At 45.9% G+C, this 25865-nt stretch overlaps 1 protein-coding gene across 1 annotated transcript in view; it reads left to right on the forward strand.

Moving 5' to 3' along the window:
• ATRN (attractin) overlaps positions 1–25865 on the forward strand; it is a 173396-nt gene that overhangs the window by 43626 nt on the left and 103905 nt on the right. Inside the window, exons 3-9 of the mRNA XM_061440957.1 lie at positions 4222–4335; positions 14030–14158; positions 17418–17623; positions 19456–19624; positions 20838–20928; positions 23175–23418; positions 24785–24968. Coding sequence (XP_061296941.1) covers positions 4222–4335; positions 14030–14158; positions 17418–17623; positions 19456–19624; positions 20838–20928; positions 23175–23418; positions 24785–24968 — 1137 coding nt within the window. The remainder of the gene's footprint in view (positions 1–4221; positions 4336–14029; positions 14159–17417; positions 17624–19455; positions 19625–20837; positions 20929–23174; positions 23419–24784; positions 24969–25865) is intronic.

Consider the following 25865-nt stretch of genomic DNA (forward strand, 5'->3'; position numbering starts at 1 on the left):
TTAAAAAATAGAGCAAACGGAAGCCTCTTATTCATGGAGAATCAGTTTCTGTATGATGCACTTCAGATGCTTATTTATTCTCTGGGCCATGAGGACTTGAGAGGTACCACTGACCTGTTTTGCAAAGGCTCCCTAAACTGCAGAAGACACTCAGACCTCTTCCCCTCATTTCCTCCTTTTCCTGTGTTTGATCCTTATCTTCCTTCTAGTGATTTCTTGCAGAGAATTTTAGGAGTAACGTATTTAGTGCATACCCTCATAGCAGCCTTCCAGTGTCTGAAGGGGATCTATAGGGATGCTGGGGAGGGACTCTTCATTAGGGACTGTAGTGACAGGACAAGGGGTAACGGGTTCAAACTGAAACAGGGGAAGTTTAGATTGGATATAAGGAGGAAATTCTTTACTGTAAGAGTGGTGAGGCACTGGAATGGGTTGCCCAGGGAAGTTGTGAATGCTCCATCCCTGGCAGTGTTCAAGGCCAGGTTGGGCAGAGCCTTGGGTACCATGGTTTAGTGTGAGGTGTCCCTGCCCATGGCAGGGGGGTTGGAACTGGATGCTCTTAAGGTCCTTTCCAACCTTAACTGTTCTATGATTCTGTGACTGTCTTCTGATTGATGGTGCAGCTGTTCAGAGCATCTGACTTGTCAAAATACATTTTTCATAGGTGCGGTCTGATGCCAGGACTGTGAAACCACTTTGTTCAGTTTCTCAGTCTTTGCATGGTCAGTTATGATGCTGTGTGATAACAGCTGTGTATTGAGTTACATTCCATGCTGTTCCCTGAATCTGTAAGTAGAGCACTTTGTGGATCGGAACTACTCATGTGAGAGCATGGACTTGCAGTTGAATGCCTGTAAGCTGAAGTCTCCTGGCATCTTAAAACCATAGAGTCCTAAGCCTGGTTTGTGTTGGAAGGGACCTTAAAGCTTCTCCAGCTCCAACCCCTGCCACAGGCAGGGACCCCTTCCACTAGAGCAGCTTGCTCCAAGCCCCTGTGTCCAACGTGGCCTTGAACACTGCCAGGGATGGGGCAGCCACAGCTTCTCTGGGCACCCTGTGCCAGCGCCTCAGCACCCTCACAGGGAAGAGCTTCTGCCTAAGAGCTCATCTCAGTCTCCCCTCGGGCAGGTTCAAGCCATTCCCTTTGGCCTGTCCCTACATCCCTTGTCCCAAGCCCCTCTCCAGCTTTCCTGCAGCCCCTTTAGGCACTGGAGCTGCTCCAAGGTCTCCCCTTCAGGAGCCTTCTCTTGTCCAGGCTGACCAAGCCCAGCTCTCTTGGTGGATGAGAACTTATTTAAAGCCCAGAGTAGACTTTTCCTTAGTCTTCTCTGTGTGTTTGGGAGGTTTGATGAGCAAAAGGAACTTGGCATTCACTTCATCTGCTTCAGACATTTATTTTGGATGAGTAATTTAAATGCCTAAGCTCCCGAGATACTCAAAGGTGAGGGCTAAGCTGTTCCAGAGCACCATCCAGAACACTGAAACCAGGAGCCTACCACTCACTATTAACTAAATAAGGAGCCCAGTTCTTTAATGTGGTTAAGATCAAAAGTTAGATGCAACACCTCTTCATTTTTGTAGGTAATAAAAATACATCTGCAACCAGTTTGGAATTACAAGTAATTAAAGTAGGTTTTGCAGGAATGCTGTTGCAGCCAAGCCAGCCTCAGCACTTCCAGTCCAGCCAGCTTAACCCTCAGAACTTCTAAAGGATAACCTGACTCATGTTTTTATCAGAAGTGAAGTGCTGCTCATGTGTCCCCGATAATGTCACCATAACTGTTCCTTCAGCCTTTCTTTGCTCTACTGAGGAGCTTCCTAGAGAGCTATCACTTTGTGGGCTCTGAAGTGAGAGCTTACTTGCTGTGAAGAGGTGGGCAAAAACGGTCCTCCCTCATTCATAGCCAGGCATTGAAGTCGGTGTCCTTTTCCTGGTTGGTTGTTGCCTGCTGTGAGAGGATGGTGGTAAACAGAAAGGAGATAATCGCACCGATTCAAGCAGCTGCAATATGCACCCTTGGGAAGACAGCCCAAGCTGTCTGCCAAAAGTGAAATTCCCAGAGAGAGCTGGACTTGGAAAACAACATCTGCAGAGCTGTTAAATTCTGCTGGGTGCCCTCACCCTGTTGCTAGCGTGCCAGGATGTGGAGGGCTTCTGGGGTTAGCAAGTAAATGTATGACCCAACCATGCATTGGAGACACTGGATAAATCCAGATGTGAAATAAGCCATGTGTTCCTTGCTGTATTCACTCTTGCTCCGTTCTTGATTCTTCTGTGCTGTGTCCTTGTCATTTTCCCCCAGCAGCATGAGTTAGGGCAGGTGAGATCCCTCCAGCCTGAGGATCCCTTCTGAGGCAGAACCTGCAGCCATGCACCTTGCCATCCTGCAGATGAGTGCTGTCTGATAATGAGTTGTTAGCTGTAGCAAAGAGAATCTCTTTCGGTTCTTGCCCTGAAGATTTTATTGATTCAGTGTTTCTTTCTGCTCTTCAACTGTCAGAGCATTACTTTAGCAGCACCCCCCCCTACAATTTCATAGCTGCTCCCTTTTGAAACGATGAGTCCTCTTTATAGCTTTCCTTTAAGCAAGACGTTATCCTTGAGTTATGCCTGCTGCTCTCTTTCCATAGGTCTGGGGTAGATCATTGTGCCTATCAAAAAAGACTCTCTTTGCAGAATAACTCCCTAAAGGATTCCCCTTCTGTGGGAAGGGGGGACTCTATGGCAGGCTGACACATTATTCATTTATTTGATTAGGATGACCAAGGATTTCATCTGAACCTGAGGGCAAATGCTGTTGAAGAGCTCCTAATCACATCTACCCTTTCAACAGCCCCAGCTGTGGGTAGAAAAAGCAAGGCTCTATAGAGTCACTCCCCTTTTATCTCTGGGTCGAAGCACAATGCTAGTGTTATTTTCATCCTCCTTGTGCTAAGCTCTAAATTAGGTATCTGCCATGGCTTCTGTGTGATTCTCTTTAGATGTTTCTTTGCTCATTAGCCATGAAACTAATAGTGTCTAAACTTGGTTGTGGCTTAGCGGGCATCTTTTATGTGTGGAGTGAAAGAAATGCTGATAAGCTTTGGTGTCTGAACTAGTGTTTTCATCCTGAGATCAAGGAACTAAAGCCTTTTTCCTGCTGATGCATCTTGGGAGATCAGGCATCCAGATGGTCTTCTCTTGACTTAGTGGGTCTGCAGAGTAGATCCTAAAATCACAGCGTGGTTTGTGTTGGAAGGGACCTTAAAGCTCATCCAGTTCCAACCCCTGGCCATGGGCAGGGACACCTTCCACTAGAGCAGCTTGCTCCAAGCCCTGTAGATGCCTCTTGAAGGGTGGTGTTAACATTGGGGTGTGCTGGGCCAGCTGCATTCATCGGGAAGGTTGCCTGGCTTTTTCCGAGGACTTTCAACTCATTCCATTTTCAACTGGTCCTGGTAGTTTTTGTAACTCATCTCCAAAAGAAAGCCAGGCCACCTCATTAGATCTGTCAAGAATGAGGGGCAGCGTGTGGGTAGTGCCTGCCGACAGTCCATGTAACAACCAAAACCCTTCTTTTTGGCTAAAGTTAAAGCTCCAGGGCCTTCCATCCTGTGGAAGATGGGGTCTCCTCTGCATTCTTTCGCCCTGTTTATTCGTGCTCCCAGAAGATGGAGAGCAAGACAGATAATATCGTAGGTTAGCATCCACTGAGGTATGTTTCTGGTTTCAGTTTGGAGGGGCTTCCCTCGGGAGAGCTGTTGTACTGCACAAGTAATAAAAGAAGGATTTCTTCCAGCTTCTGGGCAAATAAATAATCTCAGGCCATCGTAATCACATCAATCTGCAGAAAAGAGCTTTAAACTCTGGTGAGTTCCCTGGTGGTGGCTGTGAGTCTTCATGTGTAATGTACATGTAGGATTTCCTTCCTTGCCCCTGCAAAGCCTTGACATTAAGAGAGTCGGCACTGGTGAAGAGCAGTGCTTGTCCCCATCAGCAGAACTGAAGAGCAAGTTTAAGGACACAGGTTTTCTGGCCGTGAAGAACATGTTGCTTAATCCCATGGGAGCATGCACCCAAATAAAGAAAGCCGCATGTCTGATGCACCTACAGTTACACCAAGTCCCTCGGTTTTAGTCTTGTTTAAAGCAGAGCTTCACACCACAGAAGTCTGTTGGAGGGACTTCGTCACATGTGTCAAGAGGTTAATTACAACCCTTTTGTTCATTGTGTTTTTACAGGCCAAACACAATCCTCAGGCTTCGATTCAATCACTTTGCCACAGAGTGCAGTTGGGACCACTTGTATGTGTATGATGGAGACTCAATTTACGCTCCCTTACTGGCAGCTTTTAGGTAAGTTCCTCTTGGTAAGAATCTGACTTGATGCAATGATATTTCTTCAGTTTGGAGCCTGAAACAAATGTGGCTTCCAGCAGTCTAAATATGTTCCAGTAATCTAAATATATAATACTGCTAAGACAGCACATAGAGCAAGTGTCCTTTTGTGCAGTCGTCATCAGCATCAACAATTAAGGGGTTGTTTTTGCTTCTACAATGAACAAATCATGTTACTACACTGTAGCATGTAAAGTATTATGTTTTCATTTCCAAATCCTGATTATCTGAGAGACAAAAAATTATTGTCATCTGGTAGAGCTTGAGATGCTTTGGTATGCAGGCTGCTTCTCAAGTAGAAAGCTGCCCCATGTGTCAGGTTTGAACACGACTTAAGGTTAACTCATTGTATGTCAATGCTGACAGAAGGCAAAAGCCAATTAATCAATGTTGCAGATGTACACGTCTCCCCTGGCAGGTTAAAGCCATTCCCCTTGGCCTGTCCCTACAGGCCCTTGTCCCAAGCCCCTCTCCAGGTTTCCTGCAGCCCCTTTAGGCACTGGAGCTGCTCTAAGGTCTCCCCTTGAGGAGCCTTCTCTTCTCGAGGCTGACCAAGCCCAGCTCTCTCAGCCTGTCTTCATCTTATGTACCTTAAACTTTACGTTTCTGAACTCTTTGGAACATATTCAGAAACAGCAGTGATGGGTCAGGCAACCTGCTAAAAATATAAAATATATTATATGTTTAAAAAGGTACTATAAAAGATGGGTGCCTGGGGTTAGGCTTGTCTGTCTGTGGTGAGAGGCCCATTTGTGGATGCTGGTCAGTGGTCGATACGATGAATCCTCTTTGTACCTGTGCCTTTATGTACTTCACTCTTGCAGTGCCAAGCACCCTCTTACGTTTTCTGTTCTTTTAGCTGAAATTAGAGAAACTAATCCCAAGTTGTGTATGGAAAAACTAATGTTTCCCTTCGGACTCCGCTTGTTCCAAGTGACTGAGTAACTGTTTCCAGAATTAACCTTCTGCTGTGCTTCCTTTCTTTTGTGAAATGAACTTCTAAAAATACTTCATGTTTGTGCTAAAAAACCCTTGTAATCTCCATGAGAAGAGAGCAGCAAAGGAACAAAAAGTTGATGAAAATATGAAAAACATCATGTGTTTTTCCCTGTCTTCAACTGAAAATTCAGAGTTGTTTTGTCTTGAGAGAATGCTTCCTGTAAACCTTCAGCCTAACTGAAGTCAAAACAGGACACACAAATGAGTTATTATCTTATTCTCACCACATCTGAAGAAGGGGAAACCTTCTTTCCTCTAAAGAACTCCAAAACCCTGGAAGTACAATCCTGCTATCATGCACTGAATTGATATGTGGCAAGAGGAAGAAATGTCATCCTTTGAGTCATAGTCATTTTGCTCTTCTCAAGCTCATTTTCAATACGCTGTTGAAAAGGTGAAATACTGGTGATTTGTGCCTATAGTTTCTTGTGTGTTTCCCAAAAATGAATAGGCTTTTGAAGCTGAGGTTATGAGTATTTCACAGCATTAACAATTATGGTTCGGGCTTTAAAGTCATCAGTAAATCATTAGGAAATCCTCTGCCTGAGGACAAGCTTAATACAATGATATTTTTGAGGTAGGAAAAGATGTCACTTAGTTGTTTAATTGCTTCCTTAGATGACATTAGAATTTCATCTCATTAGTCATGAGCTGTGCTGTTCATAGAACCATAGAATAGTTAGGGTTGGAAAGGACCTTAAGATCATCCAGTTCCAACCCCCTTGCCATGGGCAGGGACACCTCACACTATACCATGGCACCCAAGGCTCTGTCCAACCTGGCCCTGAACATCACCAGGGATGGAGCATTCACAGCTTCCCTGGGCAACCCATTCCAGTGCCTCAGCACCCTCACAGTAAAGAATTTCCTCCTTAGATCCAATCTAAACTTCCCCTGTTTAGGTTTTAACCCGTTACCCCTTGTCCTGCCACTACAGTCCCTAATGAAGAGTCCCTCCCCAGCATCCCTATAGCCCCCCTTCAGATACTGGAAGGCTGCTCTGAGGTCTCCACGCAGCCTTCTCTTCTCCAGGCTGAACAGCCCCAACTCTCTCAGCCTGTCTTCATACAGGACGATACTGTTCAGTAAACCAAGTGCAGCAACAGAGCCTTGAGCAACGCGTTCCAGTGTGAGGCATCCCTGCCCATGGCAGGGATTTGGAACTGGATGATCTTAAGGTCCTTTCCAACCCAAAACATTCTATGAAATAGCAGAAGCTTCTTATTGGGATGAAGTGCAAAAAATCCTCTGTTTGAAAATAGCTTTCTCTGACAGAAAAAGAAATGCAGAAGAATTTTTCAAGAGCAGTCTTCATATTTTAGCTCTTTTCTTTGCTTATAATAGATTTTAGCATTAACCATAATCACATTGCGCTCTTCCCTGTTTATGCTCCGTGCCAGGGGATTTGCAAGGCTGAGCTTTGTGCAGTTGGACACTTTATTTGTTGAAAAACACTGTAAATTCCTCCCTCTAAAGCTCAGTCTTTGTTACCTCCCTGGCTTATAACAGCACATTCCCAAGCCCTCGCTTCCTTCCCTGCTCTCATCTTGTATTCTTGACCTTCTGATGCTCACTTGTGTGCAAAACACAATATGGTGTTTACCCTGACTCTGAGATAATCTTGGAATTCCTCGGCACTGGACTATGGAGAAACCTTAAATGGGTTTTATCAATTTATGCCTGTGCTACATCTTTGCATAATGCAAACATTTACACAGTGCAAGTGTCTGTATAAGCTGTTTACTAAACTCCTGGTAGTCTGAGTGCCCCCAGGGCAGTCTGGGCCTGTACATGAAGCTTTTTTTGCTATTAAAGGGTTTTCTATCAGGCTTGGTTAAAAATAATCTTTGCTGGTTTATATTTGTCATTAAAGGCAACACGAGGGTGGGTAAATGTGCTGCGTCAAAAATGCACTGAAATAATGGGGAGGAAGTGGAAAATCCAGCGTGTTCTCCTGCACAGAATGAAGCAATCTGATGCGGATGACCTGCACTCATCATCTGTGATCTTTGGTGTTTTTGTTTTTAACCCGATTCCATGTTAAACATTGACTGGAGCTGCTTTTGCACCTTTAGTTTCACTTTGTGCTGGTCAGTTGGGCGTGATTTCCTCTGTAGAAGCAATCCTTCTTGTGCAAGACCTTTGGCCATGGCTCATCCGTTGACACTGGGGGTGAAGCAGCTCAGGAGCACCTCGTGATTGTTGTCCAATGCCAGATAGAAGGGCCCGGTGGCCAAATGGATGGTCCTGGTTGCCAAATGGACAGTTCAGGTTGGCAGATGGATGTCCTGGTGACAGTGCTGATGGATTGCAGTGACTGCCCCATGGCTGCTTGCTGGTGGTGCCTCTTGTACCCTCAGAAAAACAGGAGCAGCTTGCCTTCCTTTCATTAGTTACAAGTGGACACTTGTCCACCCAAATTTGAGTCTAGGTGAAGAAAGTGTCTGAGTTGGAAGGGACCCTGGTCTGATCCTTCATTTGAAGTCAGCTTCAGTGTAGGGTCAGGCTCAAGACTTTGCCCAGTCAGGTGGGGAATTTCTCTGAAGGATGGGAGATCTCATTGATCCTTTGGACCAGTGCCCAATGCTTGGCTACCCTCATAATCATAGAATGGTTTGGGTTGCCTGGTTAGGCTTCAGGCTGAAAGAGGGGAGACTGAGATGAGCTCTTAGGCAGAAGCTCTTCCCTGTGAGGGTGCTGAGGCGCTGGCACAGGGTGCCCAGAGAAGCTGTGGCTGCCCCATCCCTGGCAGTGTTCAAGGCCAGGTTGGACACAGGGACCTGCTCTAGTGGAAGGGGTCCTTGCCCGTGGCAGGGGTTGGAGCTGGAGGAGCTTTAGGGTCCCTTCCAACCCAGACTACTTTTGTGATTCTATATGACATTAAAACCCTGTGCTGGATTGTGTTGCAGTAGTCATCATGATCACACAGGTCATGGAGCAGCCTGTCCTCTACATATTTATCATTTTGCTCTGTTTGTTTTCTTTGTATCTCCAATAACTTCTGGAATATTGAATGAAAGGAGGGATTGGTATAAGGTGAGGAGCAAATGCATTTGGGATTTTGCTAGAGATGTACCTGCTGGGTGACGTTCCCTTGTTCACATTTACTCCGTAAGCCAGCTGATCCTTGGATTGCATGGGGATTGATTAATCAAAGTGTCTTTGTGGTAGAAAGCCAGATTTCTTAGACAAATATAAATGCATTGTATCAGATTTGCTTTTGTTCTCTAAACCTGTAATCCCCTTCAGAACCACCAAATCAATTTGACAGGGTGGAGCACGAGAGATGCTATTTTAGGGGTTTGAAAAGATAAATCCTCTGACTTAAATCAAGGCGCATCAAGTAAGTTTAGAGCAGAAAGTTTCTTCAGTTCTTCACTTGCTTGATTCTTTTAAGCTGTTTTTGAAGACTCTGAGTTTGTTTTCTTTAATTCAGGTATCCTGTACCAAGCTGCATGGGTATTGAATGAGAACAGTCTTTAGGTTTAATAAAGGAAAAGGATTTGCACCGTTGCCGGTAGCATGGTCTGTCTCGCCAGCACTAGGAACTAAAATAACTTTTTGACTTTTAAAGTACTTCTTCACTGTAATGGCAAAAAGGGTGCGAGAACTGCTTCCTAAGAGCTCATCTCAGTCTCCCCTCTGGCAGGTTCAAGCCATTCCCCTTGGCCTGGCCCCCCAGGCCCTTGTCCCAAGCCCCTCTCCAGCTTTCCTGCAGCCCCTTCAGGCACTGGAGCTGCTCTCAGGTCTCCCCTTCAGGAGCCTTCTCTTGTCCAGGCTGCCCCAGCCCAGCTCTCTCAGCCTGGCTCCAGAGCAGAGCTGCTCCAGCCCTCGCAGCATCTCCGTGGCCTCCTCTGGACCTGCTCCACAAGGTCAGCCACCCATCCCCAAGTCCTCCTCACTGGGACTGCTCCATCTAGGGACAGGACCTTGCACTTGGTCTGGTTAAACTGCATGATGTTCACACAGTCCCACCTCTCCAGCCTGTCCAGGTCCCTCTGGATCCCATCCAGTTCATGGACCTCACCACACAGTGTAGTGGTGTTGGCAAACTTGCTGAGGGTCTCGATCCCATTGTCCATCTTGCTGGCAAAGATGTTGAACAGCGCCGGTCCCAACACCAACCCCTGAGGAACACCACTCGTCACTGGTCTCGTCTTGGGCATGGAGCCTTTGACTGCAACTCTTTGAGTGTGACCATTCAGCTAATTCCTTACCCACTGAGTGGTCCATCCGTCAAATTCCTGCCTCGCCAGTTTAGAGATGTTTGGGATGTCAGGGATGTCACTGGGGGCAGAGTCAGATGGTTTGCCCAAGTGCAGGTAGATACCAGTCACTCTTCCCTTATCCACCAATGTAACCCCACTGTAAAGGCCACCAAATCTGTCAGTCATGATTTACCCTTAGTGAAGCCATGTTGGCTGTCACCAATCGCATCCTTATCGTCCATGTCCATTGCACATGTTCCGGCAAGATCCGCTCTGTGAGGTGGCCAGGTACAGAGGTGATTGCTTTGTGTCCTTAAAGTCTGGGAGTCATTTTGCTGCAAAAGTATTGGAGTTTTTCCTGTAAGAGAATAGATTTGAGGTCTCCTTATTTTCGCCCTCCCTTTCTGATTTTTTGGCACTGATTTACTTGTAGTCTCTTGTCATTCCTATTTTTGGCTTGTTTATTTTCACTCCTGTCGTTGTGTGTATTAGGTGAGATGCAGGAACTGTTTTAATTAGGGAGAAACGGTGTCATTTGGCTTATGTGTGTGGCCAGATGGATCGAAGTCTTGAAAAATTAGGGGAAGAGCATCGCTTAACATTGTGTTTTGGTAGATTGAAAATAGCGATTTTTCAGTATCACCTTTATCCTTTCACCTCTCCATGATCCATGCCATCTGATCTAGTTGAAGATACCCCTGCTCATTGCAGAGGGGTTGGACTAGGTGACCTTTGAAGGTCCCTTCCAATCCACCCTGTTCTCTGATCCATACGCTGTATTTTCATCCTTTCCTTTCATGCCTCGCATCTTCTTCCTTTGTGGCTGTTTTCTTCTCAGCAGAGCTTCTGATGCTTTTGATCTCTGTCGCTCTGGCAGGTTGTGTCTCGGGAGAAAACGATGAATGCACCATCACCATGCTGCTTGCATAGCAAATGAAGGAAAAATAATAGAGGAGGTGCTCTTTGCTTTAAATAATGGCCATTTTTCTGTGGTGTAGGGGAGAGAGCAAAGTAAGTGGTTTATGCCTGGTGACGGAGAAGTTGGTTCTCCTGGATGCTGTGTCTCACTGGGCCACAGACTGCAAATCCAGCGCACGTTAAACAGGAGTTGTTTCATGGCAAAGCAGAGGCTTGCCTTTCAGTGTGTACTAAGTAACGTCATTAGACGGCTTAACTGAGTAGGAGTATTTATTTGCTTTGGAGTAGTGATGGTTGTGAAATGTTTGGAAACCTCATGAAAAGAAACCGAAGCGGGACATTGTGCAATAGGCTGCTCTTGGCCAGCCGAGGCTCTGAGACCTTCTGGGTTGTACACTAAAGGAAGTTTTGCATAATCCTCGATCATTCTGATTCTGTCTGGGCTTTTCTTCATGGCAGATCACATCAAGTCTGCTTGTGCTGGTTTATTCAAAAGGCTGCCGTGCACACACTGATTTATTCACAGGTTTCAAGGTTCAGCCTTTCAAGGACCTGACTGCGGTTGTGTTGTGTTCCCTCCTGGCTTTGTCTGAAAGAAATTACAATCTCCAGCTGGTTTGAACTGGTGGAGGTGGGATAACATCCTCTTTAGTGGGATAACACCCTCTTTAGCGTATTTACGTGTGTATCATCAGGAGAAGATGGGAAAGAAAGGAGCAAGTGGGGGATGTGGTGAGAGCATCTGCTATGGTGGTACCTGCCTTCAACTGAAACAGATCCCAAGTCAAGATCTGTAAGAGAAAACAAACTGTCCAGGGCTATTCCCTTTATTAGGAAAGGTTATTGGGAGGGATTTTTGTCTTCTCTCGCTACCGCTGTTCACTCTGGACTTTTATTCTTTGCTGTTGTTATTTTCCCCTCTCCAGGGCCTTCCTAGATTGCCCTGTAATATCCGTGGTAAGTGCTGCAAGAATAAGACTGGAGAAGAATAAACCAGAACAAAGGAATTTTCTCCTGTCCCCGAGCTGCACTTTGCCTTACCCTCAATTGTGTTCAGTTGTCTGTTTTCCTGTGGCAGACACAATCTACAGTTTGCATTACAAAGGGAGACTATGAACCAAATAGCAAAGAGAAGAAGTTTCTTAGCCCTTTTGTCCTTTAGTGTTGCAGGAGATGGTCTTTTGGGAGAGATGATCTTCACATCACAAGTCTATGAAGTAGGCTTTTACACGTGGAGCAAAAGGCAGTGAATTTTACCTCTTAACCCCATATCCTTGAGATCTGCAAGAGGAAATAAGCAACTGGTTTTCTCACAAGGAAATACTTATTGAGCTGCATGTCAGCAAATGTGCTGGAGTTGTTTGGCCAAAACATGGCATCAGGTTACTCTGTTTTTAGGGCATGTTGGTAAAATAAAGGATTTCTTTTTGTCTGCAGTAAGATTTGTTGTGCAGAAAGGGCTGTTTGCAGCCTTACCCAGACATAGGTAACACCTTCATCTGTCAGTCTGGGTGCAAACATCCCCAGCTTCAGCCCTTCATGAGGGACTGTAGCGACAGGACAAGGGGTGATGGGTTCAAACTGAAACAGGGGAGATTTAGGTTGGATATGAAGAAGTTCTTCCTTGTGAGAGTGCTGAGGCACTGGCACAGGGTGCCCAGAGAAGCTGTGGCTGCCCCATCCCTGGCAGTGTTCAAGGCCAGGTTGGACACAGGGGCTTGGAGCAAGCTGCTCTAGTGGAAGGGGTCGCTGCCCGTGGCAGGGGTTGGAGCTGGAGGAGCTTTAAGGTCCCTTCCAACCCAAACCAGGCTGGGATTCTATGGTGTATTCTGTGATCTATTCTATGATCCTAACTTTTATAGCAAAAGCTTTTAGAAAGGATCACTGAGTGTCTGTTATTCTTCGAGTGCAGCACTGTCTTCTATTGCATTTGAACAGCAAAATTCAGGTCACAAAAGAGCACTTTGCAGGCGATATGAATGGGCTGCTGTGGAGAGCTGTGAGTGTTTTCTTTGGGAATGGAAACTCATTTATCCTGTCCTCAACTGCATTTGCTTTCGGTTCTGAATAGATGTAAGAAGAGGAAAAGTAAGTTCTTTTCAGGGGGGGAAATTCTTTACATCGTTGGTTTTTAGTCAGTGGTACCCTCGGATATTCACAAGTCACAGGGCACAAAACCAGGCTTGGCAGCTTTCCCAGGCCTTTCTGATGCTGCCTTTGGTTCTCTGCATGAAATGCTCCTCTCTGGGATTTGAAGGTTCCCCTGTTTGTCAAAAAGCTTCAACTTCGCCTCTGCAAGTAGGGCTGAGGCTGAGGAAAGATGCTTCTGTATGAGGGAATGAGAGCTGATATGACTAGCTGGTGGTAAACAACGTTCTTTGCTTAGGTAAAGGCTCTTAAGAATATAAATTCAATAGACTTCAAATTTATGCCTGCTCTTATGTCTTTTGTATGAGGGAAGAATGGGCTGCTTTCTTTTGTTGTCAGGCTTCTGTTAAGAGGGATAAACATTCCTTTTCATATACAAACTATTTGCTACAATAGGTAAATAGGTAGTAGTTACTCTATTCAGGAGGCATTCAGTCTCTGTGAGCATTATATAGGTCTATACTGTGTCCAGTCTCAAATACTGTAAGTAGTCTTTCCCAGCATCCTTGCTTCTCTCTGCCAGCCCTGGAGAACTAAAAGACTGGAGGATCTCACAGAACATGGAAGGATGTAAAGAAACAGCCAGAGGCATCCAGAAGCGTGAAGCAATGAGTGAGGTGGGAATAGAGTGTGACAGCCTTTAGGATAGGAAAGAAATGTGGATGTGGTGAGTCAGATGGAGCTTTATAAAAGAGCGGGTGGTGGGAAGATGATGGAATCACAGCATGGTTTGGTTTGGAAGGGATCTTAAAGTTCATCCAGCTCCAACCCCCTGCTATGGGCAGGGACACCTTCCACTAGAGCAGTTGCTAGAGCCCTGTCTGGCCTTGCCTTCAGTAATTCCAGGGATGGAATACTTTGAATCCACATTTATCTTTCAGAAGAGCCATGTTGATTACTTCAGGGTTTTCTACTTACATTTCTCTCTGCAGCCATTATTCTTCCGGAAGGAATGATAGCCTTGATAGCCTCTACATCCTGATTTGTCTGCATTCCTTGGTCAGTGACATGGCTGTTGTAGTGCAGATAATTAAACCAAGCAAGAGGACTTCATAAACAGGTCCCTAAAGAATGTGGCTTTATCTTCTTGAGATGGTCTTGAGGGTTCTTATACCTTTGAGACTGGGGTTGTTCTGAGGGTTGGTTGGCTATCCACGTTCCCATTGGCCAGGTATCGGAGTACTTAAGGAGTTCTGTTAAAGAAAACCAATCTGATAACACTGCTCTATGAAAATGCTGATTACTCAGATGCATTTTACTACAAATGCACTTAAATACCTTCAGTTTAAACTGGTTTATTAATACTGATGCATTTACTGTTGTTGCTTTGCTCCCTTTCATCTCCCTTCTAACGTTGTTTTCTTTTTCTTCTTTTCCAGTGGTCTTATTGTTCCTGAGAAAGAGAGCAATGAAACGGTACCAGAAGTTGTAGCTACTTCTGGATATGCTCTTCTGCACTTCTTCAGTGATGCTGCTTATAATTTAACAGGGTTTAACATCACATATAAGTAAGTAGTCCCGCTTCAAAGTGATGCTGCAGGTTGAGTAAAAGGAGGGTTCCTCTTTTCTTAGTTCTGTCCTGAAATAAAGCAATTGCCACTGAAGCATGTTATTATGAGTAGATATTTATGCTTATATTCGTATCTTTATTATAGCCTTGCAGCAGCTAATAACTGTAATGTGCTCGACATTACCTTCAGTTGTCAATTGTAAGCGTGGGCAAATGTTTGCTCTGAAAGGCTTCATGTTATTTATTTCATGTTATTAGCTGTGTTTGTTGCATTCAGTCAACCAGAATTGATTTATATTGTGCACGTGGGTGTTCTTATGCATTCTGCATAGATACTTCTGCACAAACACACCTTTGCCTAGGCACATGTTTCACTTAGAACCGTAGAATAGTTAGGGTTGGAAAGGACCTTAAGATCATCCAGTTCCAACCCCCCTGCCATGGGCAGGGACCCCTCACACTAAACCATGGCACCCAAGGCTTTGTCCAGCCTGGTCTTGAACCCTGCCAGGGATGGAGCATTCACAACCTCCCTGGGCAACCCATTCCAGTGCCTCACCACCCTCACAGGAAAGAACTTCTTCCTTATATCCAATCTAAACTTCCCCTGTTTCAGTTTGAACCCATCACCCTTTGTCCTGTCACTACAGTCCCTAATGAAGAGTCCATCCCCACCATCCCTATAGGCCCCCTTCAGATACTGGAAGCTGCTCTGAGGTCTCCATGCAGCCTTCTCTTCTCCAGGCTGAACAGCCCCAACTTTCTGAGGCACTGGACTGTGCCTGCTGTTGAGGATGCTCAAGCAGTTTTCTTTGGGATGTATTTTCTAATTCAGCCCTTGTATTGAATCACTTACTCTGGCTTCTTTTTTCCTATGGTCTTTGCTTCATATATTAAATGTTACAGGCAGATTCTTTTGTTTAGAAGCATAGAATAGTTGGGGTTGGAAAGGACCTTAAGATCATCCACTTCCAACCCCCCTGCCATGGGCAGGGAACCCATGCCTCCAAGGGAGACATGGATTCTTAATATGTATTTAATGCTTATTGTTAAGCTTTTATAAATTATTCTAGGATATTCCCTAATTCATGGACTGCTTTTGGAAAAGTCTTGTTTGGAATTAAATGATCCCAGTGTGGACATCCTAACAGAGATAGGATGTCCTGCTTCTGGTGAGGATCCATCTATATGTAGGAACAAAAAATTCAAAGCCCAGATCGTGCTTGTGCTGCTGTGGGAGATGCGAATTTGGGTGTAAATTGCAGACGTTCTCATCTCTGTTTCACAGAGAAATCCTTGGTCACAATGGACATTGTGCAAAAATTGAATGTTCTCCTTCAGATGAGGGTTTTGTATACCCGTCTTGGTGCTTTCATCCTTGTTAAGCACATGAATATACGGTGGATTCTTAGCCTTTCGAAAATGTGGGGTATCCAGCACCCCTCCAGAGCTCCCGAAGGAAATGAGCCTTCACAGGTTACTTGGAGCAGCCGCTGGCGCTGTAGCAGTCAAAGTCTGGTTGATCCCATAAACCATGTCACCATCTACTGCCCATTGTCTGTATTGCACCGATACGGTGCAAGGGAGATGGTCTCTTAGGGAATAACGTGCTGGTATAAGTTCTTTTAAGATATTATTTTACTTTGTTAACTCTTCACCTCATTGATTATTTCAGATAATCTACAAGTACTGGGTTGTTTGGGCTTTTTTTGGAGGGGTTATGTCCTATGTGTTCTGGTCATAAGGTTTGCTGATACTTCTGCAGGCAGTAGATAAAAGGGTGTATCTGTTCCTTTTCACTTTCAGAGAGTCACAGACTGGTTCGGGTTGGAAGGGACCTTAAAGCTCCTCCAGCTCCAACCCCTGCGATGGACAGGGACCCCTTCCACTAGAGCAGCTTGCTCCAAGCCCCTGTGTCCAACCTGGCCCTGAACACTGCCAGGGATGGGGCAGCCACAGCTTCTCTGGGCACCCTGTGCCAGCGCCTCAGCACCCTCCCAGGGAAGAGCTTCTGCCTAAGAGCTCATCTCAGTCTCCCCTCTGGCAGGTTCAAGCCATTCCCCTTGGCCTGTCCCTACATCCCTTGTCCCAAGCCCCTCTCCAGCTTTCCTGCAGCCCCTTCAGGCACTGGAGCTGCTCTAAGGTCTCCCCTTGAGGAGCCTTCTCTTGTCCAGGCTGCCCCAGCCCAGCTCTCTCAGCCTGGCTCCAGAGCAGAGCTGCTCCAGCCCTCGCAGCATCTCCATGGCCTCCTCTGGCCTCGCTCCAACAGCTCCACGTCCCTCTTGTGCTGCTGCCCCAGAGCTGGATCAGGACTGCAGGGGGGGTCTCCCCAGAGCACAGCAGAGGGGCAGGATCCCCTCCCTGAGCTGCTGCTCACGCTCTGGGGGTGCACCCAGCACACGGGGGGGTTCTGGGCTCAAGCGCTCACTGAAGCTGGGTCATGGGGAGCTGCTCTTCCCCCAACACCCCCAAGTCCTTCTTCTCAGGGCTGCTCCATCCATTCTTTGCCCATCCTGTGTCTGTCCTTGGGCTTGCCCCCACCCACTTGAAGGACCTTGATTTTGGCCTTGTTGTTCTTCCTGAGATTTAGCAGTCTTTCTAGTTAGTACTGGACATATGTACTCAACAAGCACTAGTGAAATTAGGGTCTTGGAGCCGGTGATTCCACTTGTCGCATGACAGTGAGGATATTGCGAGTTATGCTGATTCATGCCCTGTCAAGACCTGGCATTTAGAAATGAGCAGGATCTCTGAATTTGGATCTTCACCAAGGATGTGTCTGGTGTTGCCCAGCTACATTACAGATACTGTATAATTAGAAATGATGCAAAACAGGCCCATCTTTGGCTCGGGATTCATCTCGAGTGTGTTCCCTTGCTAAGCTGATCCCAGAATAGCACCTAATTGTGAGTAGTTTAAGTATAAATTGCATAGACACCACAAAAGCCTTGTGCACTGATTAAACCCCTCACTTGCTGTTGGGTGTTTTAAGGCAATTCATTTGCATCATCAGTGGCTAGGAATTCTGATACTTGGTTCAGAGTAATTATAAGTTTAACTCATTAAGTGAGTATCCCTATAGATGGTAGGCAACAAACCCCTGCAGGTCCATGACCTCAGGTTCTAGATGAGGAGCTCTTGTGGGTTTGTACGTTAACAGGCAGCTGTAGTAACTTCTATATTGTACTCATTAATAAGAGGAACAGCTTGGGAATCTGTTTCATTACTGACAGAGCTCCTTTCCCTGATGTCTGCAGTTTCAATATGTGTCCCAATAATTGCTCGGGCCGAGGGGAGTGCAAGCTCAATACCAGCAGCAATGCTCTGGAATGTGAATGTGCCAAATACTGGAAGGGAGAAGCCTGTGATATCCCCTACTGCACAGATGACTGTGGGGCACCCGAGAGAGGATACTGCAACTTCAATGACACCAAGGCATGTCTGTGCTCTGCAGGCTGGCAAGGTGAGTCTCCTGATCAATGTTTGATGCCTTTTCTATGCTCTTCCAGGTTAGCTGGGAGTGTTGGAGCGTTCTGCTGGACATATATTAGCATTTTAGCTAAAAGCAGAGTATCTCTGTTTTTATACCAAAAGATCATACTTGATTTATATTAAGTGCTTTTAAAAGCAACTATTTTATAGGTTGGTGCTTTTAAAAGCAACTATTACAGGTTGGTACTTTTCAAAGTACCAACCTGTTGTGTGCAGGCATCGGATAAAAGCTTTAAACCTTGTTCCTACGTACCTAAAGCAGGTTTGAGCCTGGTACCAGCCTTAACCTGTTTGAACACACAAAATGCCTTTTCGTGTCAGCTGTGCTGGTCAGCCCTATCTTAGCAACGGTTTGGACCAAACTTGTGTATTCCCTTTGCAAAGATAGACTGATGTGCATGAATTAGCCTTACATGAAACGCAGTCAGCTTCAGCACTGACAGCACCTCCTACCACCACTGAGCTGTGCTGCAGAAACTGGCAGTGTGTTAGGCACTGTGGAAAGAATCCAGGTTACCAAAATGAGCATCCTGAAGAGAATGCACCCAGTACTGAGGTTAGCCCGTCTGCCTCTTGGATGTAAAACCAGCCACGAGTGTACTTCAGGGCTTGTACTCAGCTGGAAGACCACATCCCCTTATCATAGAATCACAGACTAGTTTGGGATGAAAGGTTCTTAGAGCTCATCTCTTTGCCAGCCTTGGAAAACTGAAAGGCTGGAGGGTATCACAGAACATGGAAGGGGGTAAAGAAACAGCCAGAGGCATCCAGAAGTGTTAAGGAATAAATGAGGTGGGAATAGTAATTGAGAGCCTTTAGGATAGAAAAGAAATGTGGATGTGATGAATCAGATGGAGCTTTATAAAAGAGCAGGTGGTGGGAAGATCATAGAATGGTTTGTGCTGGAAGGAACCTTAAAGCTCCTCCAGCTCCAACCCCTGCCATGGGCAGGGACCCCTTCCACTGGAGCAGCTTGCTCCAAGCCCCTGTGTCCAACCTGCCCTTGAACACTGCCAGGGATGGGGCAGCCACAGCTTCTCTGGGCACCCTGTGCCAGCGCCTCAGCACCCTCCCAGGGAAGAGCTTCTGCCTAAGAGCTCATCTCAGTCTCCCCTCTGGCAGGTTCAAGCCATTCCCCTTGGGCTGTCCCTACATCCCTTGTCCCAAGCCCCTCCCCAGCTTTCCCGCTGTCCCTTCAGGCACTGGAGCTGCTCTCAGGTCTCCCCTTCAGGAGCCTTCTCTTGTCCAGGCTGCCCCAGCCCAGCTCTCTCAGCCTGGCTCCGGAGCAGAGCTGCTCCAGCCCTCGCAGGCATTTCTGGTGGCCTTCCTTTTATGCAGTGTAGTGCCTCCTGATGCTTTTCTGGAGCCTGGTTGTTCGCGGACAGCATGGACAGGTCACAGGGAACTGCCTGGCAGGGAGGAAGATGGTTTTAAAAGCAGCAGAAATACAGAAAAAAAAGAAGTGAGCAATTCATGACTGGGATGGAGAGGAATGAAAAGAGGGGAAGATAGTTATAGACCCTTGGGATTTTACAGCATGCTGCTGATCAGCTCTTCTGTAGCTTTTGCAAGCTGCGTTGTGGCTTTTGTGGTGGGCACGTGGTAGGCAGGAAAGTGCTGAAGATACCCAATTAGTGTGGAGGGGGAAGGGGTAATGCATCATTCATCCCACCCAATGCAATCACAGGAGGGGAGAGCTGAGCTCTATTACCTGTTTGTCACCCCTGGTGCAGGGTATTGACCTTTAGCTAAATACAGGCTTTGGAAAGGAATCAACCTAATTTTAAAACCTTCTTTTGCCAGGTCCTGGCTGTTCAATCCCTGTTCCTGCAAACCAGTCCTTTTGGACCCGGGAGGAATATTCTCTTCCCAAACTTCCTCGAGCATCCCACAAAACAGTCATCCACAACAATAAAATGTGGATTGTTGGAGGCTATGTCTTCAATCATTCTGACTCTCAGAAGGTTTTAGCGTGAGTATAAACCTAGATAATAAAGTCTAAGTAGAGGAACTCAGATATGAGGATTATTTTTAGCTGATGCCATCTGACGTGCTGTGCTTTAGCCTGCGCTTCGTCCCCAGGGGAAAACAGCCCTAATAAAAACTTGGATTCATGATTGAGGTGTGGGAAAACGTTGCTGAAGGGTGCTAATTTTGGAAAAGGAAAGGTATGAGGTTCCTGATGTTCAGTGAATCTGTGATTCATCGGCTTCTGACAGCATTTAACTGTTCACTGTGGATTTCTAGGCTGGCTCCTCAACTATATCTGGCCTTGTATTCCAAGAGGGTAGGTCTGCTTCAGTGTTATTAGGCCTTCTTTGTATTATATCATTCAGAGTGCTTGGTTCCTTAATTAATGCATACTGATTGCTATGGGTGTTTACCTGTAATGGTTGGGATGCCAAACAGGGAGTGACATTTGGGATGATGACATTTATGCAATTAAGAGATTTAACAGTAACTGAGATAACAAATGGAAATCCCTCATTAAATATAAAAGCAAACAACCCAAATAGAAAAAAAAAAAGCCACCCCAAACATTTCAGTTTCCTCTTGTGCTTGATGGGATTTGGGCAGATTTAGGTAAAAGCTGGATTTTCTTTATCAAGGTTACCTGCACACCTCACTTTCATGGGCCTAAGCATCAGCTCTGTGTCCTGTACTTGGGTCCAGAGATTATAGTTCCTGTAGGGGAAGTTAAAGAGGAGCTGAAAATGCACCCTTAGTTATAGAATTACATGCACAATGCACCCTTAGTTGCTGCTTACATCCACAATTTACTGTTTCAAAGTCATGCCTGAGTTTTCAGTATGTACCCTGTGGCTTCATTGAATGCTCTCTCAGAGGCGATTTTATCTTCTAAGGCTGTCAGCCTGGTGAGCATAGTTCATGCTTTTATCTCAACAGCCACAGGCCATTTTCAGGGCAGAGGGGTTTATCTTGTTTCAAGTTCACAGGAAAAATAACACTTGAATGACAAAGGCATCATTAAAAAGTGCCTTTTAAACCGGGGCAGCTTTTATTTAATCGAGTAGTTGGAACTTATCTGAGCTTAGTGTAAAGTTGTTCTGCTGTTCTGGGTGGACCATGTGGTGTAAGTTAAGTCATAGCTTTGATAGACAATGCATTAGCATTCCCACAAGCAGTCATTCTCTCAGAAGATGAATTCAGTTTGTATTATGCAGGTATGATCTGATTTCTGAAGAGTGGCTCCCACTGGCCAACACTGTGAACTCAGTAGAGATGAGATACGGTCATTCCCTGGCATTGCATGAGGTAAGTTCAGTGCTGCAGCCTCACTTCCCAGCTGGATTTTCCCTTCTTCTGCCCACCCCTTTGAACAAAACAGTTTTGCTTTGGGAGAAGCATTTCTCATTCAAAGGCTTGTCCATGATTGGCCCTATGCTTACTTGTACTCCAGGGAATCCTTGTGCTGGTGTCAGTGGAATTCTGTAATGCTTTTTGCTGTGTGTGGCTTGTTTGCCCTTTGCTCAGAGATATTAAGGCTGCCTGAGGTCAGTGAGTGCAATCTTTCCTTGCTGTCTGTGCTTACAAGACATGCCTGATGGCTGGAGTTCACCTGGTTCCCCATCTGCCTTTTGTGTAGGCCACATAAATGTGTTCATGAGCTCCCTTGTTCAAGGTACCAAAGCAGAGCTGGTGAATTAAAGAGTTTTGGAGCCTGCTCTGCTTCTGCATTAGACCCATGAATGTGTCCTTCCAGCATCTGAAACAACAACTGGGTTCGCCTGTTTCTCACCTCATTTCTCACCTGCGTGCCTTGCTGTGGGTGCAGGCCATGTGAGAGCAGGACGGCAAGGTCTTTGAGAAGGAAATGAGCTAATCCTTTAGTGACCTTTGGTTTTGAAATGTTAATCAGCTCATCACACTGCAAGCCTATGGAGAGCATAATCAGAAACACTTGAAACAACTCCAGGCAGCGCTGCTCACAAACAGAACACTTGAGCAGCCTGGGAGGATGGAAATCCCTACCTGCGAGGGCTTGATGCACAATCTCCCTATAACTGTTCAGAAGTAGGGTATGATGAGTGGTTTATCAGCAATGATGGGCAATAGTTCCCAGGAATTTCCCAAGCAGCAGCAGCCAGAATAGAGAGTTTCCTTTTCCAGGGTTGCCACCTTGTCCACAGGGAGACAATGGTCCACTAAACGCTTTGGTGGATTCGTGGTGGATTCTGAGATGCCTGGAGAACCCCAGAAAGGAAACTGGATAGAGTTTGGGAACCTGGCTTTTACAGGATGTTTAATAGAACCCTGTCTAACTATCCTGGCTCTCTTCTTTGCAAAGGGTGCTCATTTTTTGTCAGCACATTAACTTGGACTTGGAAGACAAAGTACTTTTAATGTTGCATACACAGGCATTTCCATCCTAACTGCCTTTCTTATCAGCTGTCTTCTGTTTGCATATGCAGGATGTGGGAGGGCTTCAGACTGATTTCAGGTGCTAACTTCGAGTGCCTTTGGGAGCCTCTGAAGCTCCATTGTAGTGAAAACAGACCTAGTCAGGACAGGTAGTGAAATCCAAAGAGCAAGTCAGCTCACTCCAAAGTAGGCACATCTTCCCTGCTTTTGATAGCTGAATTATACTCCAGGCTCCACTATATAGCCTGTATCAGCACCAGTGCAGCAGCAGGGCTAGGGCAGTGATTGTGCCCTGCACTGGGCACTGGTGAGGCTGCACCTCGAATCCTGTGCTCAGCTCTGGGCCCCTCGCTACAGGAGAGACATTGAGGTGCTGGAGCGGGGCCAGAGAAGGGCAGCGGAGCTGGTGCAAGGCCTGGAGCACAAGTGTGATGGGGAAGGGCTGAGGGACCTGGGGGGTTCAGTGTGGAGAAGAGAAGGCTCAGGGGGGACCTGATGGCTCCCTACAAGTCCCTACCTGATGGCTCCCTACAGGAGGATGGAGCCAGGAGGGGCTGGGCTCTGCTCCCAAGGAACAAGGGATGGGACAAGAGGAACCGGCCTCAAGCTGCCCCAGGGCAGGTTTAGATGGAGCTGAGGAACAATTCCTGCCCCAGAGGGTGCTCAGGCATTGGAACAGGCTGCCCAGGGCAGGGCTGCAGGCACCGTCCCTGCAAGTGTTCACACAGCGTGGAGACGAGGCCTCAGTGCCATGGGGCAGTGGTGGCCTTGGCACTGCTGGGAATGGTTGGACTGGGTGAGCTTAAAGGGCTTTTCCCACCATTGCTTTTCTGTCTGTTACCTGAAGGCCAGTCCTGCCCCACACACCTTTCTTTCCTCTCCATACCTTGATGTTGGGTGAGTTGCGTATGTTTTAGGTATTGACATTGCAGACTCGAGTACAAACCCTGGCAGTGGTGGGTGCTTTCATATAGAACGTGACTGTGAAGGAGGTATGTTTCTCTTCGAGAGAGGAGAAAAACTGACGCTGAGAGACGATAAAGTATCGCAACTTTATTACGTGTGTATTAGCAAGTTGAGCTGTTCCCTTAATGCCAAACTCCCTGCCTTCGTTTTCAGTGTTAACTCTACTCTTTCAGGACGATATCTACATGTATGGTGGAAAAATAGATGCGACGGGGAACGTGAGCAGCCAGCTGTGGGTGTTCCACATTCCCACCCAGACCTGGGCTCAGGTGACACCGCAAGCCAAGGAGCAGTACGCGGTGGTTGGCCACTCGGCTCACATCGTCACCGGGCCAGGCGACAGCGCGGTCATGCTCGTCATCTTTGGGCACTGCCCTCTTTATGGGTATATCAGCAACGTCCAGGAGTACAACCTGAGTGAGTGGGGCCCTGTCATGGGTGGAGTCTCTCTTCTCTCATAAGGGATAAGTAGGGAGATGTTGATTGGTATAAAACAGTGATTTAACCAAGTTTGAGTCATTTAACAAGATTCAATGGGAAGTAAATATGCAGCTCAGCTCCTGTTGAGACATGAGGTTCAGGAAGGACCCCCTTGTGTTCTTAACAGCTTCTCGGAGAGGTACAGCTGGATCCAGAGTCAGTCTTGACTTGGTCAGTGGTTTATGTCTGAAGGATTTAGACTTTTAGATTGTTTTACCTAGAGAGGGCATGTACTGGTAGGACAAGGGGGAATGGCTTTAAACTGACAGAGGGGAGACTGAGATGAGATCTTAGGCAGCTCTTCCCTGTGAGGGTGCTGAGGCGCTGATTTTAGGGTCCAAAGGTTTCTGGTATTGCCAGTGGAGAAGTGTAGGAAGCTCTCCAGGTGAACTGAGCTTGTGCCTAACTTAGCTGCTCTGCAGTGTCACTCTGGAGGCATGTCCCTTGCTCTCCTTGCAAGAGAACATAGTTAAGCACAGGACATTCCCAACAGGAATGTATTGGTTATTGCCGGAAACAGTGGCCCTGCCTGCCCATTGGACCTGTTACCTGTCCTTTGGTCATCCTGATCAAGAGGTTCTACTGGAGTCCACTCTTGTCCACTTGAGTGAGTTCTCCTCCTCTACAGAAAACCAGGATGTGTGCGGGGCAGTGATTTGGTTTTCCCATATGTGACCTTGGAGACTATCTAATTCCTTTGCCTTTTGTGTGCCTGATCTTTGCTGGAGTTGGGAAGCCTGCGTGAGGTTTTCATTCTGCACTCGCTCAAGAGATTTGATATGTAATTTGACATTTTTGTTTCAGTTGCCATTATATTATGTCTGGAGTGCTTCAAACCAATGTTATTTTAGTGAGTGAGATATAGGACCATTAATCACACATTAGTTTTTAACTGCTGTGTTCTTCACAGTCATACTTGTCTTCAGTGCTGCCTGGCTTTATATATATATATAGATATAAAATGAAAGTGCTCCTGGGTACTATTCCAAATCAAGCCATTTTCATGTCATTGCAATGCAGTGTATTATTTCTGCATTTTTTCCTCTCATTTTTACTTAGCTTGTCTGAAAAGAATGTAATAAATGACTGCAGAAGAGATATTTCTGCTCTCATTAAAGATACTTGACAATAGTTCTTGACAACAAACTCCTTGAAGGAGGATATTTCTGGGTATGAAGTGATAGAGACAGTGTCTAGATCTGAGTCAAGAGAAAACCCAGTTTGTTCCAATGTGAGATTTGTTGGTAAGTTCTTATTAATGGGCATGAATTAATCAAGTTCTATCACCTTTTTCATTTCTCAGCCACAAATACATGGAGCATTTTACAGACGAGTGGAGCTTTGGTGCAAGGAGGGTATGGTCACAGTAGTGTTTATGACGCACATACAAGATCCATTTATATCCATGGAGGTTACAAAGCATTCAGTGCCAACAAATACAGGCTAGCAGATGACTTGTACAAATATGAAGTTGATACCCGTATGTGGTAAGTAGTTCTCCTTCCTGTATACCGCTCATCGGCTGTGTTTGTCATGGACAAGAGGATGGGGTATTGGATAAGGTTGCAGTAGTACAGTTATCTGCATTCAAGATACATACTGTGCTCTTCTCTCTGTGATTGTTATGTCCCTTTATGAATAGGGAATCATGTAATCGCATATAATCAAGGCTGTGAATGAGCCAAGAAATCCATTTTAATCTATTGTTGTATTAAAGATGAAAAGAGAAACCATTGGCTGGGATTTTCTTGTCAGCAGTACAGAGTGTGCAGATCAGTGTGGCTACTGCAGTCAAGTGAGTGATAATTCATTCCACAGTTAAATCTGCAACAGAATTTCTATTATAATCCCATTTTCTCCTGGCTCTGTAACTGCTTGAAATGTTCATTTCTTCAGCTGAAGTCTTCAGTGATTTATTTCTGCCCAAAGGTGAGTTTTATTAAAAACCCCCAGCAAAACTTCACAACTGTGAGCTGTGGAGGTGAAATACATTTTCCTCCATTTGGAAAGTTGTTTTTCAATGTTCCTGACAAAAAGGAGACTGAATTTTGAGCATTGGAACTGTATATTGAACATTTACCCATGTAAATTAGAGTGACTGTATCTCTTCTGTGAGACTTAAAAATAGCCTCTACTTCTGCAACAACTGGGAGTCCATACAATGAGGAAGGTAACTAGTGACTAATTGCCAGAACCCTTCCTTCCTGCTCCGTTGTACATCCAGTAATAGCTGTGCTTCCTTCTGTGGTTCATTCAGTCCTCTGCTTCAGCCATGAGCAGGCAAATCTGGCTGAATAGGCAGAAAATTATCACAAATGTGACAGTATTCTCCCAAACCACTGCAGCATCAACTTCCTTTATTTTGTCAGTCTCATGAGGGTGCT

Source organism: Pezoporus flaviventris, unplaced genomic scaffold, assembly GCF_033815535.1.
Source record: "Pezoporus flaviventris isolate CSIRO_AGI_PZ_B2104156 unplaced genomic scaffold, CSIRO_AGI_Pfla_v1 ptg000188l, whole genome shotgun sequence".
Classification (NCBI taxonomy): domain Eukaryota; kingdom Metazoa; phylum Chordata; class Aves; order Psittaciformes; family Psittacidae; genus Pezoporus; species Pezoporus flaviventris.